General features: G+C 30.3%; 2 protein-coding genes across 2 annotated transcripts in view; both read right to left on the reverse strand.

The window, feature by feature from the left end:
* Positions 1-237: 237 nt before the first annotated feature.
* On the reverse strand, positions 238-15,845 carry LOC107450195 (uncharacterized). The gene is made up of 6 exons (XM_087154171.1): positions 13,911-15,845; positions 10,537-10,612; positions 7,179-7,296; positions 3,614-3,792; positions 1,246-1,476; positions 238-603 (listed from the first exon to the last, which is right to left on the reverse strand). Exons 1-6 carry the CDS (start codon positions 15,807-15,809, stop codon positions 476-478), a joined length of 2,631 nt encoding a protein of 876 aa, XP_087010297.1. The 5' UTR covers positions 15,810-15,845; the 3' UTR covers positions 238-475.
* LOC147802768 (uncharacterized) overlaps positions 15,834-17,853 on the reverse strand; it is a gene marked incomplete at its 3' end in the record, with an annotated part of 41,212 nt that continues 39,192 nt past the window's right edge. The window contains exon 12 of the mRNA XM_087152773.1: positions 15,834-17,473. Coding sequence (XP_087008899.1) covers positions 15,834-17,473 — 1,640 coding nt within the window. The remainder of the gene's footprint in view (positions 17,474-17,853) is intronic.

The following is a 17,853-nucleotide window of genomic DNA, read 5'->3' on the forward strand; positions in this document are numbered from 1 at the left end:
CTTCTTTGTGCTCAAAATTACAAGGAGCGTTGCAAGTTCAACATTGATAGCCACAAAGTCAAACACTGGTCATTTCTCAACACTGGAATTAAAATAATTTAAAAAAGAAGAATCACTATTAAGCATCGTTCGCGTCGAGTATCGTAAGTTTGGCAAGTTCTGTACGCCCTTAAATAAGTAAGTACAAATTCAAATTCGATAATGTTATAGTTCCAAACGAAGAAAAGTCTTAAAAGAGTATTTCGAAGTAGGTTTATGCTCTGAATAAAATGTTTTAGTTATAAACTAATATGCTGGTGAATGCTTAAGTAATTTTGTGCATAAAACATTAAATAAGAAAATCACTTAAAATTCTTTCAATAAATGAGAATGCTACAAAACGAAAAATAGCTTTTCAAGAAATTCAAACAAAATCGTCGTTTCTCTCAACTACTTTTTAACATTCAAGCAAATATTTTAATGAGTATTTATCATCTCAGAGTGACCTTAAACTACGAAATGTTTGCCTTATTTTCTTCAGAAATCCTGATAACAAGTTCATAAAAGTCTTCTTAAAATTTTCAATTATTGTTGATAAACTCCCAGTCTTCTGCACTTCAGGTTCTGAAAAATTAAAAATTAATGATAAATAATTTGGAATTCACATAAGAATTAATTACCGCTATTAAAGAGAAATGCAGATTGTTATGTAATTATACTCTATGTATATGATATAATATACATTGACTATACATGTATTGAAATAAAAAAAAAGAAATATAAAAAGATGACCCTAACAATACGCTTCGGTAAAAGTCTTTCAAAGAAAATGCTGAAATCATCAGGTCAAAAGATATAATCCAATGAATCTGGTTATCCAATGAAGTGATTCATGGCACCGTTTCACCCCGATGATCAATTCATAGAATGCTCATTGCTGAAATTCATTACGAAATTCAATTTGTAGCAATAATTTAGGTTATGTTGAAATTTTTAATTCACTCCTCAAGGAAAATCGGAAAAACTGCAGATTCATTTTTATTCCCCGCAGCTCTAATTATAAGTTGCTTTATAAGTTATTTTACTTCTAAAAAATATTTAAAAATGCTCAAACACGTAATTAAAATAATTATCTCGTTAATTACACAAAAATATTATTTTTCAAGCAAATGACTACCTGAAATTTTGTAAACTTATGAACTGTTATCTACAGAGACATGACAAAGCATTTAGATTTGAGTGACAGTAAAAAAAATAGATACTTACGCGGTGTTAAGTTTTCACAGTGATACAGTTTATTGATCTTTATTACATCCTTCTTGCTAAAACCGTCCCTCTGACCCAGCTTGATACCAGGTTTTAAAGCAATAATGGCAGGCTTTTTCACATCGATTGCAAACTCATACGCACCATAATGCATGATCGAATCGTAATCATAGCTTAGATTGAAACTCAGAACTTCTGACCATGAGTACTTCCAAAAATTTTGTCTAAAACCTGTTCAAAAAAAGGAGAAAAAATCTATAATACTCTTAAATATATTCTACAAATTTTTATAGAGGTATGTAACAGGATAAATTTAGATTATTCGGAGTTATACAATTTATTAATGATTAAAAAAACAATTTAATACATTAAAATTTTAAAATCAAGATATTTTAGTTTTCTTATTTAAACTACTATAAATTACAACTTGTTTACATTTCATCCTGATATCTATGAATGATGTTGTTGTCGTAGACCATTAAAGCAAAAGACAGACACGATTGTTCTTGTTTTCCAGTGGCACCATCTATGGTCAAGTGTTCTACTTCTACCACACCCATACGTCACACTAGTTTATAGGGTGGACCCATTCATACATTCATCCACATGTCGTAATTTTGACAAGAACCTGAGAATGATCAATCTCCAATTCAGTACTACCAGAGGTATAATTTGTAATGGGAACATGGAGAACTTTGTGACCCGACAGATTAAACGTACACCAATCACCATTTATTCTTCAGCCCACTTGATTCGAACTCCCGTTCTCACGAATGTAAGTATAGCTCCCTGACAACCAGGCTTTCCTGGAGTAATATCAATAAATATATACCTAAAATAAACATTTAGTTGAAGTTTTAACTTTTATATAGACTTTGATTGCTAAACCAATAACTTAACACTTTGCTAATTCCTGAAACTATTAGTATTTCTCATTATTGCTTTTAAAAAATACCTATTTCGTAATAACCATAAAAAATACCTATTTCGTAATAACCATGATGTAATACAAATCTGAATTTGGTGTAGAAATTGTGGCTTCTTTAAGTTAGTACCTAATCAAGCATTGATATACCCTTCGAAGTTTAACTATTAATAATTAACAAACAAATTAACAAATATTACTTTTTTTATTCCATTATAATTCATGTACACTTTTCTACACTTCTTAGTAATTTCAAATTTCAAAGTGTTATAGTTTTGGGTCAAGAAAGCAAAACTTAACGTTGCGTTGAACACCCAAAACAGCGGCTCCGTCGACCCTTATGATTTTCCATCTCCGTGTTTATTTTATAGAATATCTAGTTTTCAGATTTTTATTTTCAATTTAAACTAGTGCTACTTCTCTGTTCAATAATCCATAAGTAATTCATACAAAATTCAATACGATTATTTTTTAACATAAAACGAATTGACCTTATAAAAACTAATTTATATTTCTACAAAAAGACAAAATTATGAGTTAAGATTACACCTGAAAAATCCACTAGATTAATACAAACACTTTGAACACTGAGAGTATATTTAGAATCTCAAGTTTCAGAATTATTCAAAAGAGAGAAAAAGAAAAACAATAATAAATGCAATGCATAAATCAAAACGATAAGAGATTTGCATAATTACTTAAAATAAGAGAATAAATAGTAACTTTCGAAGTTCCTAAGGTTGAAATACAACGAATTTCTTGCTGCTATAATACCAATATTTTGCAACATTACGCTTCGCTTTTTTCTTTTTCCAGTCAAGAGACACAAAACTACACCAAAGTACAGTAAATTTTAGATGTGCAGATTCTATTCTTTAAATATAAAAATTTAACTTTATTTTTAGTATACTTTCAAAAGTTATATTAGAAATAATTTCTTATCAAGAAAATTAAGTTTTTACTTAAAAATTGACAATTTATTTGACATATAATAGCTTAAATAACTTTAAAAAAGGGATAAATAGATCTATGATAATTTTTTTAAATCTTACTATTTCACACAATAAATTGTTTCTAAAATTATATTTAATCTAAAATTATATATAAAAAGTATAGATACATACTAATTTTTAAGATTCCGCCAAACAAAAATACTTTGTTTATCACTCCACGTTAAGTCTGAGAGAAAGTCTGTTGCGTTTTATTTCGATAAATTTTGACTCTCGACCAATTAGAACTCTCGGCCAATCAAAGTTACCCATATGTCATAACTTTCAAACGAAATTAGATAGCAGGAACTCTGATATTTAACATAAAAGTGAAAAATAAACTTTTAGCTGATTATATTAGTTTCATTAATTAAAGGATTAATGTTAAACGTTGCCTACAAGCTACAAATTCCGCAAAAAGAGTTATGCTTAGGTTTTCAAAGTTAGAACTTACCTGGTATAATGTTGTCCCAGACAATGATGACATATTGGTCTCGATCAGGTCGATTTTGTTCGTGCACAAATCCTAATAAAAGCATTAGTTCATGTAGAATATTCCCTTTGGTATAACAGTCTTCATTCAATGGCATATTATTCGATTTCCCAATTTTAAAACCTATTGTAGCAACACACCTAGAATATTATGTACAAAAGTGTTTCATGATTTAAGTTGATTTTAACCTTTAATTAAGTCTATAAGTTAAGTAACTATAGCCTTAAAATCACAAATAATTCCTTTATTTAAACTTATCTTTTCGATTCAACATGGAACACTTTCATAATTAGGATAAAATGAAAGACAGACGTGATTGATAAAAAGTTACAGCAACTAGTGAGAAAAATAGACTTTTAAATAACTCTGTGCATTGATCTCGATTTCTGGAAGACTTTTTATATCGCTTAAGAAATTCATTTGTAAATTAGCACGCTGATTCCATATTTATCATGCATTTAAAAAAATATTTTTTTTATTTTTTTTATTTTTATTTTTTATTTTTTAATTTTTTAATAGTCAATTTTATCACGTTTTTATTCTCTTAATTCACTCTTTCTCTCACCAGTTGACGTTACCAATAAGATTGTATCATCTCTGATTCCATCATCCCTGACATTTTATTATACTGATTAAAATGCAGCATGTTGCAGCTGCACTACAACGAATCTAAGTTTTGATCAACAAATATTCTTGATTTTAACGTTGTATTGACTAAATTATTATTATATCACGAAGAATTCTTATTGTTTTATACTGTTATCATTATGTTATGCATACCTGATGCCTACGCAATTTCTTTTTCTAAGAGGAAGGAGGTAAAATATTTATAAAATTGGTTAGTTACTTAAGTCTAACTCATTTTCGGGAAACTACTTTTTTTTGTTGATTGTTTGAGCTATTCGAAGTTTTCGAAAAATAATCCCTAAAATTATATAATTGTCTAAGTTAGTTTATGCCCAAATAATCCGGAAAATATCCTGCTTTAAACATGATGAGTCTAAATGCTTACAAAAATCTTACATTTCCACAATTATGCTCATAGTTTTATGTTTATTACTTGTAGACTTCGTATTCATTCGGCAAATCTTGTTTGTTAATTTAATTTGAAATTGTATGATGAATAGTATTATCTATTGAGTTTCTTACTAAACTAAATTTAAACGATAATTTGATTTGATGATTTGTTAAAAAAAAAATTTTTTAACTAATCATTAATTTTTACGACTCCTTTACATTAACAAAGTAAAACCGTAAACTAAAGAATCCCCTCAAATCTGAGGGAAATTAATTCCCTGTTAAATTAGTTGAGAATTTAGTTTCTTGTAGTTCAAAACACTTGGAGTAAAAGTTAACATTGGCACAAAGTCCAAAAATAGATAGTTTCCGAGATACGGAGCCTCAAATTTAAGAGATATAAGCAATGTCCACTATGGTAAAAGGTGCTTGAAGCATCTTTGTGCGCAGAATGGGACATTGGGTACTTGCACACACATTGCTAGTGTCATATGGCCTTTACGACATGCACGGTATAGAGATAACATCAAGTATCCATTTAAGAAGAAAATAGAATGTATCTAAGGTGCAGAGAATCGACCTTCCCAACAAAATGTTAATAATATTTGAATAATTGATGAGTTATGTTTATGCGTAACTATATATAATTGTATGCTTCCAACTATCTCTTAGTTTAAACAATCTGCTCTTATAGAGGAGCAAAACATGTGCTTCCGGATAGCCCGGTTGGTAGGGCGTTGAACCAATATCTAAAAGGTCGTGAGTTCAATCCCCGCTGACCAAAGACTCCCCGTGCAGTAAAAAGTGACGGGTACTAGTTAAATCTGTTGGGTCACAAATTCCTCTATGTTCCCTTAGCAAATCAGTACCTCTTGGAGTACATAATTGGAGATTGATTGTTCACTGGTTCAGGTCAAAATTGCGATCTGCGGATGAATGAATGGATGTAGGAATAGGTCTGCTCCATAAACGGGCTGTGAAGGGTGTATGGCTGAAGTCCTATTTTTGGCCATAGATGGCGCCACTGAAAAAGAAGAAACGCACCATCACCAAACAGGCTTGCGGTTATTGGCAAGTGGCATTAGAAACATTAACATAACGTGTGCAAAATTCGACAACCTCCACGTGGTGCACATTGGTTAATGCTAATATCGTGGTCACATTGATTTTAGAGAATCAAGAATTTTTATTTATTTTTGGGGCTTCCTATCTCGGAAACTGTCAATTTTTGGACTTTGTGCCAGTGAGAACTTTGGATCAGAATGTTTCGAACTACAACATGGTAAATTTTCAGCCAATTTAGCGAAGAATTAATTTCCATAAGATTATGCGAGGTCCTTTTACATTCAGTCAACAATATTATAGCTGAACAAAGAAAGTATAAACAAAATACTTTCAAAACACTATTTGAGGAGCAATTTTTAAGAGGAATTGCAAAATTGAAAATAAACTAAAATTTTTAAGTTAGAAAATTGGAATATTTACTCATTTTTATAAAAATTTTAAAATGTCACTTAAGTATGATAACGCAACTACAATTAATACAATTGTAACTTTATTTCACTTTAATGTATCTCAGGTATATTACTTACCAGCTAGATCTGTACCCAGAATGGTTAACAAATTAACCTATTGTTATTCAAATCACAAATTTTAAATAAGTATTTTGCGTAAAAATATTAAATTTCAAAAAAGTTAAATAGAAAAGATACCAGAAAATGTTTAACTGAAAGACACAATTTTAAAAAAAAGTCAAAAATTTGTGTCATTGAGGTGGCCATTATATAAAACTTCCTAACTGACCCTAACAGCCAACTGTCCTTAGACTGTTGGTAATAGGGAGATCATCTGTAGTTTATCTAAGCTAAGAACTCCTCTCGCCATAAAGTCTGAGGCCGTCTGGTGCTATGGATACAAGAATGGCGCATTTTGGGGAGGGTAGCATCACTCTAGGACTAACACAATAGATCGAAGCAAGAGATTCCCTTTCTCTCGCCGAAATATTGACCCCGCACCCCTACTTGAAACAGTCATACTTCGTTAACATAGTCACCGCCACAGGTCCAGATGAATGTCTGGAGGAGACAAACTATAAACACTGGTTTGCTCAGTTTTTCTATTAAACAAGTATACTGGCCTGAGAGGAAAGTTTAAACAATTTACTGTAATACCGATGACTAGGATGAAAATTTACACCTACGTTTTTTAACATTTTAAGAACACACTCTAAGTAAAAAAAAACACAACACACTGGTCATTTAAGATCCTTTACAAATATACCCTGAAATGAAAAATAAATAAATAAAATACCCTCATATTTCATTATTACTCAAGTAAAAAAAAATCTTTTAAATACCCTCATATTTTATTATTTTCTAAATATTGTTTTTGTTTTTCAGAAATCATATTTAATCAATGTTTAGAATCATACTTTAATTATTGTTCATAATAACTATCATTTAAATCAGATTAGAATGTTTTTGTTTCAAATATTATTTATAATTCTCACCTATCTTCAGGTTCAATCAAAAGGTATGAATTTTCCATTTTTCTTGGAATAAACTTAACACATGTTCTTTCATCAAATTCTTTCATTGCTGCCAAGATATCTTCTTTTTGCTCAATAACTATTTTTTTATAAATGGAATCAGTTTATTATTTAATATACAACAAACTTGTTAATTTAAAAACATAATTATTGATAATCTGCAAAAAACATTTTTCTTTATTACTCCATTTAATCGAAATTTTAATTACAGTTTTACCATTTTTTTAAATTATTTTCTAATAAGATTTTCTTTATGTCAAAGTAACGCTTCATTAAGTTATTAAAAATGATTTTTAAACTTTAAAATCATCATTGCTATAGAATAATATTTCATAAAATGAAACTTTATTATTATTTAAAAAAATATTAGCAGAAAGACTTCAATCTACAAGAACAAGAATAAAACCTAAAAGTACATTTTACTGTAAAAAAATAAGCAAACTGCAAAATAAAAGTCTTTTTCATAACGTGCAAAAATTTGTCCTTAAAAGTTAACAATACTTAAGGGGTTGTAAACTTGTTGAAAGCTCTTTTAAAATAGGAAATCAACTCTTCAGATCAAAACTAATACCTTTTGTTTGCTTTTCTACTTAAGAAATTAAAGTGTATCACATTATTTATATCTTTTAAATTCAAAACCATTGACGCAAAAAAGTAAAATAATGAGAGAATTCAAGTAGTCTCCAAATTTTTCAACTGTTATAAAGAAAACTAATCAAAAGTTGCTAACAATTTGTTTCTTTACTTACTTTTGTAGCATTATGGAGTGGCAAATAGCTAAGAAAATATTCTTTTAATACAACTCAAGAATCTGCATGTTGCAAACTTAAAAGATCTTTTGAATTTGCTTTAGAAACCATAATTGATCCTATTGTCCAACAATGTTTACAATTTTTAACAAGCATTAAGTAGTACTATCTCTTTGGTCTACTAAATGTCTGACTGATTATAAGCACCATTGATTATTTATATGGTAGACACTTTACATTATTTGAAATATTTATAGTACCCATATGCTGTTATTTCAAAAAATGTGCTTATTTTGAAAAATTTAACCAGGCTCTAATGATTTGAAATGTCTATTTCGATACATAAACAAACGACATGCATATAGATTGTACAATGGTAACATTTACTATATTAGTAATAATTAATATGAATTTTATCAAATGATAATACCTAACAAAATGCATACCATTGTCAAATATCTATATAATTTATAAAAATACTGAATAAATATTTTCAAATGATTTCTAGTATGCAGTGTACAAAGTAGATACTCAAATTTTACAAAACTTCCATCGTTTTTGACGAAACCGTGTCCTGGTATATGCTCCGAGCAATTATTTCATCCAAATGACTGAATAATTATCACTTCTTCAAGGAAACGAATTTCGTCAAATTTAAAGAAAGATTTCGCCATTCAATTTTTCACAAAAAAAAACTTAAAGTATCTAAAGTATCTGTCAATTTTAATTATCATTTTATCGTTGGCACAAAAGGACACATAGAACAAATAAATAAATTACAACCATGCCCAAAGTAGGATTCGATCCCGGGATCTTCCTGGTACGAGGTCAACTTCTTGACCATCATACAATTCATTATAGTTTCGTCATAATAGTTAACAATCTCCCACAATACACTACGCTGAGGTTTTGAGTTGAAGAAATATTTTCCTCATAGATTTGAGACCTTGCATTTCGTCACAAATCACACGATTTCGTGACGAAATTATTATGAAAATTAACGAATTATAGATCAATGATATCTGAATTGTGAAAAGTGAGAGTTTTCATGGACATATTCTTTAAAAAATAATTTTTATTAAAAAAAAATCAGTACTATTTACGCAGCTGATGAGGCGTATGCTATTTAAAATTAGAAGTTTAAAGCTTTTGAGAAATATAAAAATAATTTTCGCTCGGTTCTTTCAGAAAATATTATTCTAAGTTTAGCCAATGCCTAACCGAAATCGAACAACCACAATTAAAAATAGATATATAGGAAGTAATTTCAGAGGGAATAGGTATAAAGGAAGTAATATCAAATTTAAATAATCACACTACCAATGCCTAGAATTAAGGCATAATATAATCTATGTAATATCAAAACACTATTTAGAAAAAAAGAACAACCATTTTATCTAATGGCAGTTCAATACAGATAAATTGACATTATGGAAAATATACATGCATACGAAAAATCTTTCCTGATAACTTTTTCGACGAAAACGAGATTATTAATATTTGAATCTATGTAATTATATTTGATCTACACTGTGGGCATCTCTCGCATATTATATTATAAAAGTGATTTAAAAAGACAAATGTGGTGGGTGTTTTTGTTTGCTTTATCAGATAGAAACACGCCTATAATATTGCAAACCGGTCATTGTTCTTCAATGTTTGGTACAATTGTTGCCATAGTAACATTACATACAACCTGTTCAATTACAGTGATATGCTGCAGCATTCATTATTCAAAGATGTTCCATGAAAATGAAATGAGTTTAAATTTTATGTGTTTAATATTTATTAATATTATAAAAATTATTGTGTTTAATATTTGTTTTATGTTTTGGATTTGTAGTATTTATGAAATGAAAATTTCATGAAAAGCTCTTTCTGAACAATAAAGTCTTACAGCAAAATATTTAAAAATATAATCATGGGTTTGGAATATTTTTTTTTAATTCCTGTAATTAGATATATTTTAGAATATAAGAGTTGCATTATCAAATGTATATATCGACATATTTAATGCTTGTCCAGTTGAATTATAGACCTTTATATATTGTCTAGTACCGGTCAAGGCATTATAAAAGAATTGAGGTTTTTTCCAATAATTTAACAAAATGACAAGAACAAGAATTCGTTAATTTTTAATCGAATTTGATTAAAATTTTAAATTGTAATTAGTTAAATTTTAACAAACCATTTTATACTAGGTAGCTCATCCTCAGTTGGAGAATAGAATTAAGCTAAAAAAAATCCACTCAGTAAATTTGACACAACTGACTAAAATTTATTTTGTACAAGTATTGTTATAAAATTCAAGTGCAAACATTATTATAGTGCTATTTCAAAATTACAGACATTCTCTATAAATGTACACACACCTTTTAAAATAGTTCATGATTTCCAGAAGTTTTATTTTCAAACAAGTTTTTCTGTTACTTGACATTCGAATTCTTATAATACTTAAAATACTACTGTATTAAAAATTAATTTTAATTAAAGTTCTTTTAGTTTAAGTTTCCTCCAGTTATGTTTTTTTTTCTTTTTAGAAAATAAAACAGGAACAAAGAGCTACCTACCATACTTCTCAGATAAGACGAAAGGAATAATTCCTTCATTCCAAAGTTTTCTAGGATCACTTACAGCAGTTCTCAGCTAAAGAAACAAAAACATGCTAAAAAACGGCATTACTAAGATTTTCAATTTAATATAAATAATCACAAAATTTACGTAACTCAAATTCCTAACTGCTCAATTGTATAGCTAGAGAAAAAGGGCTTCTTCGTATAAATTAACAAACAGAATTTTTTTCACTAAAAACTATAAGTTATAAATAAACACGGGCTGAAAACTTCCCTAGTACCCCATTCACTTGTTTTAAACGTAAAATAGGGCTGATTTGGGGGAAAATAATCTATAATTTATACAGTCAAGTGATGTAATATTTTTTTTGTCTTTTTTACTTATTTATTTATTTATTTACGTATTTATTTATTTATTTATTTATTTATTTATTTATTTACGTATTTATTTATTTATTTATTTATTTATTTATTTATTTATTTATTTATTTATTTATTTATTATATTTCGTAATATCTCGAGAACTTTTTTGCCCCCAATTATAAAATTATCTTCTATCCAAAGATAGCTCAGTGCAAAAAATAAGTTTTAGTAAACATTTACATTTTTTTATTATTTTATTTAGTAATAGCTCTAACAATAGTGCTAATAATAATCAAAGAAATTTTAAATTGCAAGGTATACAATTGTAAGGTATACAAAAAGTGTACTCAAGTCATGACAAAAATAGCACTTTTTACATATGAAAACACTCCTAACTTTTGAATTATTCGTTTTATTGATTCCTGTATAGTTTTAATCAATTTAGCGTAAGAAAATAGCGTAATAATACGCATGGAAGAATGCTTCACTTATTTATATAGATCCACCTAATGAGTAAATAGGTACAAGTACAAATTTCTACTTCTTTTATGTAAAACCCTTGTGACTTCAAAACTATTAATCCAATCGTCTCGTTATTCGTGTCGTTCTGTTCAGCGTAAAAGAAATACATTAAAAGTAATGTCCTACATGCTTGTCTAAAAGAAATTCCATTCTTTCACTTAAATCAACCCCATTTCTCCCGAAATAGGAAGCATACTGAGGAGAGAAGGGGAGATTTCATGTATCATTTATGAAGATATAGCAACGCTTTCTATGGAAAAAAAATCTTCGGTATACATTTTTTCAAAGAAAAAGTCTAATTTTACTGAGATATACACAAATTTCAACAAAACATTTTGAAAAAAAAAGTCAAATGTCGCGCTGACCATAAATTAAGCAAAAAAATACAAGGTCAACACAAATTAATTATTTTATACTATTAATTAATAATATGAAGAAAAATTTTATACCTTAGAAGTTATTACACATATTACAATAATTGATACATCAAACTAAACAAAATATATACTTTGTTACTTTTTTAATTACAAATGTCTGTTGCATGAACCTCTTGTTACATGACACTCATCTAATTTGTAATCAAGCTCGCTTCCTGCATTTGGTAGTTGTAAACTGTCTGTGATTCCTAATACAACGTGGCTCTGGGGATAGAGCGTTCGCCTTCCAATGAGATGAACCGGGTTCGAATCCCAGCGATAGCTAGTCGATATCAGTTACGCTCCCGGCTCGCATTGACGCAAAATATCCTCAATGGCAGACGAGTTCTGAGTTAGAGTCCCCTTGCCGTCAGGGTAACTATAGGAGATTTTCGTGGTTGCCCTGTCCATATAACGCAAATGCGGGTTAGTTCCTTCAAAAAAATCCTCCATGAAGGTTAATTTCTCCCAATCCAGGAGTTCCCTTGTCTTATAGATCGGGTTCAAAATTACAAGGTTACGGTGCTGAACATTGGTAGTGGTAAACCGAAAATGTTGTTCAACGATAATATTACAACATGAATGAGACCTATTTAAATGTTTTTGACATCAGGGGTGCAGAAACAGTATTCCATGCAGCGGATTCCGTGAAAATAAATTGCATGTAGTAAATTTTACCTGTGTTTCCAGTGGTGATTATGAATCACCGATGCCGAACACACTGCAAGTATTTAAAAAGTTGCACATATGTAGCATTAGGAGAAACTATACAAAATGAGAGAAACGAACTTGTTTACATATTAGATGTTTCACATTTGAAAAAAAAGGGTCACACATCAAACATTTTCAGCAAAAAAATAGTTTGGTGCATTTTTTTCGGGAATAAACTTGATTACAAATCAGATGTTTCTAAGGTAACAGAGGGTCACACATTCGTAAAAGAAGAAAAAAATTCCAATTTCGTGTATTATTTATTCCAATGTGCGTACTAGATACAAAAATAGAAATTTTCATGACCTTCTCGCTCACTTTCGCTAATCCAGCATAACTACCATTTCAATTTGGAATGGAAATAATTCTAAAGCATTTCTATAATGTATCAGTGAATGAATGCCCGAAGAAAGAACAGCTTACTTCTCAATTTCAAATGTTCCTTTCACTACAAGAAACAAGTAATTAAACATCAGAAATAGATTTAATCTCCAAGAGTTGGCAATGTGTCAGAAAAATCTATTTTAGTCATTTTTGCCTTTAAACAAAACAAAGCAAAGCGTGACAACTTAAAGAAATCCTAGTCAACTGCTTGAATGAAATCCTAGTTGACATTTCAATCGTTGCATGCAATAAAGACTTAAATATTTTTTTTTTGTAAAATTTGAGGTTATAGTGGTTTAAGTATATGTAATGTGTGCAGAAATATTTTGTATTTAATGTTTAACTAAAGTTGACACACAACTCCCTAATGGCTAATTCATTCAACACCTAGCCTTGCTTTGGTTTCACATGTTACTTCTTCATCCGCGGGATAATATTACGAAAGCATTAAAAATAGGGGGGGGGTAAATAACGAATGACGCATGTAGAAAGGTTAGATCTGAATTGGTAGGTTACGAGAAATGTGAAGAAAATAGTGTAAATAATTAACAAAATTTAAAATTATGACAGTTAAGAGAGTTAAAAAAGTTTGAAAAAGTAAATGTCTTCCAAATATCGACGCTGTAGTAATATTATATGTGAATGATTTTTTTTCATTATATGAAAAGACTCAAAGAAATCAAGGTCAATGAATCATCATTTTTTTTTTTGAAAAACAGTGCCTGAAGAAAAATTAAACATAAGAAATTAATTAATATTCTATCGTTGAATACAACCAAGATAAGATCTTTCGCAATGAAATCTTAGTTTTTCTAAAAATTTCATTAAACTTTCTTCATCTGAACTTTTATTGTATGTCAGTTTTTGGTAAAAAAATAATCAGTCTATAGAATATTAATATAAAGATGTTAACTTGAGAAATATTTAAGAACTATATCATTCCTAATTATTGAGTATACCAAATGTAGCACTTACTTCAAAAGCTTGAATTATAGAGAGACGGTGAAAACGTTTAGCATGTTTGTCGATGATGTGTGAAACATCAAGGTTTATATCTTTTACAGTAACACTTTCATCGCTTATATCTATTTCTCTGACGAACTGTGATAAATGACTGTTTGCTGGAAGCATGACTTCCTTTTCTTCAAGCTTTTCAGTATCAATATCATGTAGCAACATTGCTTCAGTAGTTTTTTCATTGCTTGAAAATGGAGAGATATGCGGCGCCTCATTGCTATTGGCTGTGAAATCAGTTCTGATACTAGCTAAAGTTGCTCTCTTGTCAATACTTATTTCATCTCTCTCTATTAGTTTGTTTAAATCTTGTATGGTAACTTCATTCGCTAAATTGTTGGGACCAAATGTTACTTTTGCCATAATGGCTTGCGTTGCAGTTTGTTTAGAAGATACTATGTTAGGTACATTTGCATCAACTGATATTTCTTCGGTAGGCATTACCTCTGCCGCGGTTCCAGTATTGTCTTGTTTAAGAATTTTCTCTGTCACTTTATTTTCTGCTATCACATCGGCAATGGCGGACATAATCTTGGTTTTTGGAATTTCTGTAGTTTTATCAGATATAACTTTTACCGCCCAATCTCTTGGATTAGTTATAGACTCATCCTCTAAGATTGCAGTGGAATTTTTCCAAATTCCATCTGTAGCCATCGTTGTAGCCTCATTTATATTAATTACTCCATCCCCATCCGCTGGCATCGACGTTGTTCTCTCTTTTACAGATACTTCTATCCCATCCACTGTAATTACCGTATGTTCATCCAACTGAAGTGTCTTAGTCGCATCTGTGGCAAATTTCATTGTCTCATCGCTGAAAACTAATGTTTGAATTTTTTCCGTTTCTGCTTTGGTTTTATCTGTTGGAACCATTATGATCTTATCACTCTTAATTATTATATTCTCATCTGTTAGAGTTGTACTTTTCCCTTGAGTTAGAATTCCTGTCGAAATTTCAATACTGTTCTGTGTTTGAATTACTTCAGTCCTATCTGTAGAAATTGTTGTAGTCTCAGCCTTTTCTTCATCCATTGAAGTTAAAACAGTCTCCTCAGTAAAAGTTCGAATACTTCCGTCTTTCGGGAATGCCATTCTTCCATTGCTTGAACTTCCCATGGAACCTTCTGTAGAAATTGCTACATTGTTAATATTTGGTGCTGTCGAAAATTCATCTGTAGTAATTTTAATTTTTTCAACTAATGAAGTTAATATAGAATTTTCTGATAAAATTTCTGTTACCTCGTCTCCTCGTATTGGCAAAATCCCATCTTTCGGAAATGCCATTCTTCCATTGATTGAACTTTCCATGGAACCTTTTGTAGAAATTGCTACACTGTCAATATTTGGTGCTGTCGAAAATTCATCTGTAGTAATTTTAATTTGTTCATCGAATGAAGTTAATATAGATTTTTCAGATAAAGTTTCTGTTGCCTCGTCTCCTCGTATTGGCAAAATCCCGTCTTTCGGAAATACCATTCTTCCATTGATTGAACTTTCCATGGAACCATTTGTAGAAGTTGCTACACTGTCAATATTTGGTGCTGTCGAAAATTCATCTGCAGTAATCTTAATTTTTTCATCGAATGAAGTTAATATAGATTTTTCTGATAGAACTTCTGCCACCTCTACTCCTCGTATTGGCAAAATCCCGTCTGATGGAATGTCCATGATCTTATCTGTATGAACTGTTGCATCCGCATCATTTAGTAAAATCATTTTTTCATCGACTGAGAGAAACTCAGACCGGTTGGCAAAAGATCCTTGTATCTCATTTTTTGGAATTTCGAAACCATCATGTATTGGAATTACCAAACTCTCATCTGTTAGAACTTCGCTGAGTTCATCTATAGGAATTTTCATTCTGCCGCTTACTGAAATTTCCGTAGTCTCTAACGTTGTAATTTCCAATTTTTCGTCTAATGAAATTAACTCAATCCTATCTGCAAGAATTTTCACCCTCTTGTCTTCTGGTACTGGTATAGCATCGTCTGTTGAAATCTGTAAGCCTCTACTACGTGAAACCGCCTCAGACTTATCCGTGGTAACTGCTATAACCATATCCTTCGATATTAACATTTCCACATCAACGGAAGGTACCGCATCAGTATCATTAATAAGAATTTCTTTGTTCTCATTATCTGGAATTGCCATAGGCACATCTATTGGAATTAAACTCCCACCTATAGGGTTTTTCATGTCCCTATCTAATTGATTTTTTAAGGCGCCATCTATTGGATTTTTTATGGCGTCATCTAATGGAAATGCATTTCTCCCTGAAATTGCTATACTGTTATTTGGTATTGTAAAAGATTCTTTTGTTGTAATTTCCATTTTGTCGTCTAGTAAAATAAACGTAGTCTTATCAACTGGAACTTCCGTTAACCCGTCTTGAAACATTGGTGTTCTGTCTGTTGGAATGTCTATGATCCCTTCTGTAGGAAGTGCTATCGTAGCCTTGCTTGCTATTGTTTTCTCACCCATTAAAGGTAACATATTCCCATTTGTAAGAATTTCTTTTGTCTCACTTTCTGGAATTTCCATATGAACGACTATTGGAATAGCCAAAATATCTTCAATTATAGCTTCTCTTGCCCCGTCGCTATCAATTTCTACAGAGCCATCGTTGAATACTTTCAAAGACTCAGTTGTCAAAATTTCGATTTCTTCATTTATTACTGTTGACAAAGTAGGTTGTCTAGTAATTTCTGTCTTCTCGTTTTCTGAAATTGGTATCCTATCGTCTGTTGGATCTGCCATAGTGGGAATTACTAGCCTACCATCATTTAAAATTTTCATAGATCCATCGATTCCAATTGGCGAGTTCCCCCCTGATGTACTTAATATATTCCCCGCTGCAGTGATAACCTGAATATGGCCTGCTGAATCTACTCTGGCATCATTTGTTGGAAGTGATATAGCTTTTTCGGTTGTGGCATCACTTACAGCTTCTCCATTGATTTCATCAAGCATTGTTTCAAATATATTGCTTAGTTCTTGCAAAGGGGAATGCATCGTGTTTTCTTCATTCACGGTAAATGCATTTGTCATAGGACTGATATCAATCGTACTTGTATTTTGAAGAGCAAATGCTTCAGATTCTTCATTAAATATTTTTTCGGGTTTTTTTATTTCATTTGTTAGAATTTCCGAGTGAATATCTTTTGTGACTTTCTGATTAATGGCCAATATATCCATGGGCAAGCGAATTGGAATAAAAGGATTCCTCGGAATTATTTTGCTTTTTGTTACATCATCTTCAATATGGCTAGTTCCATTTTTTATTATCATTTCCTGAACATTTTCTTCCGGGGTAATGAAATGATCTATAGGATCATGTTTGATCACCTCTACAGAAAAAGTTGGAGTTGTAACTTTTTTCGCATTAGCGGGAGTCTCTGAAAGTTTATTTGCTGTTAACAATCCATGATTGAATGGGTTTGATCTATTACTTTTCTCACTTGCGTTTTTAAATATTTCTGGTGTGGACAAAATGCTTGACGATGCTTTGGAAACCGTGGTCTTATCTACAAATACGGAGAAAATAGTTATTGTATTTATTTCTAACTTTTAAATACATTAAATTCAGTTCTTAGTAAACTAATAAATATTATCTCAATACGCTTTATATAAACCGATTGTAATCGTATGTATTATTTTTTTTTAGTTAGTAAGTTATATAATATGAAACAACATAATGCCACTAAGGTAAGGGAGATCTATCAATCTTTACGACTCGAGCCCAAAGAAATTAATAATCAATTAAATCATGTATTTTCAAATAAAAATATCAGAATTATAATTCAACCTCCGCATTACAAAAATTCCTTCCAGTGGAAATGTATTGCGCAAATTCTTCAAGAACTAATTGATTGTAGTGGTTATTTGATTAGAATATGATTTATGG

Source organism: Parasteatoda tepidariorum, chromosome 10 (assembly GCF_982258835.1).
Source record: "Parasteatoda tepidariorum strain Cologne lab strain chromosome 10, Ptep-v5.0, whole genome shotgun sequence".
In the NCBI taxonomy this organism is placed as follows: domain Eukaryota; kingdom Metazoa; phylum Arthropoda; class Arachnida; order Araneae; family Theridiidae; genus Parasteatoda; species Parasteatoda tepidariorum.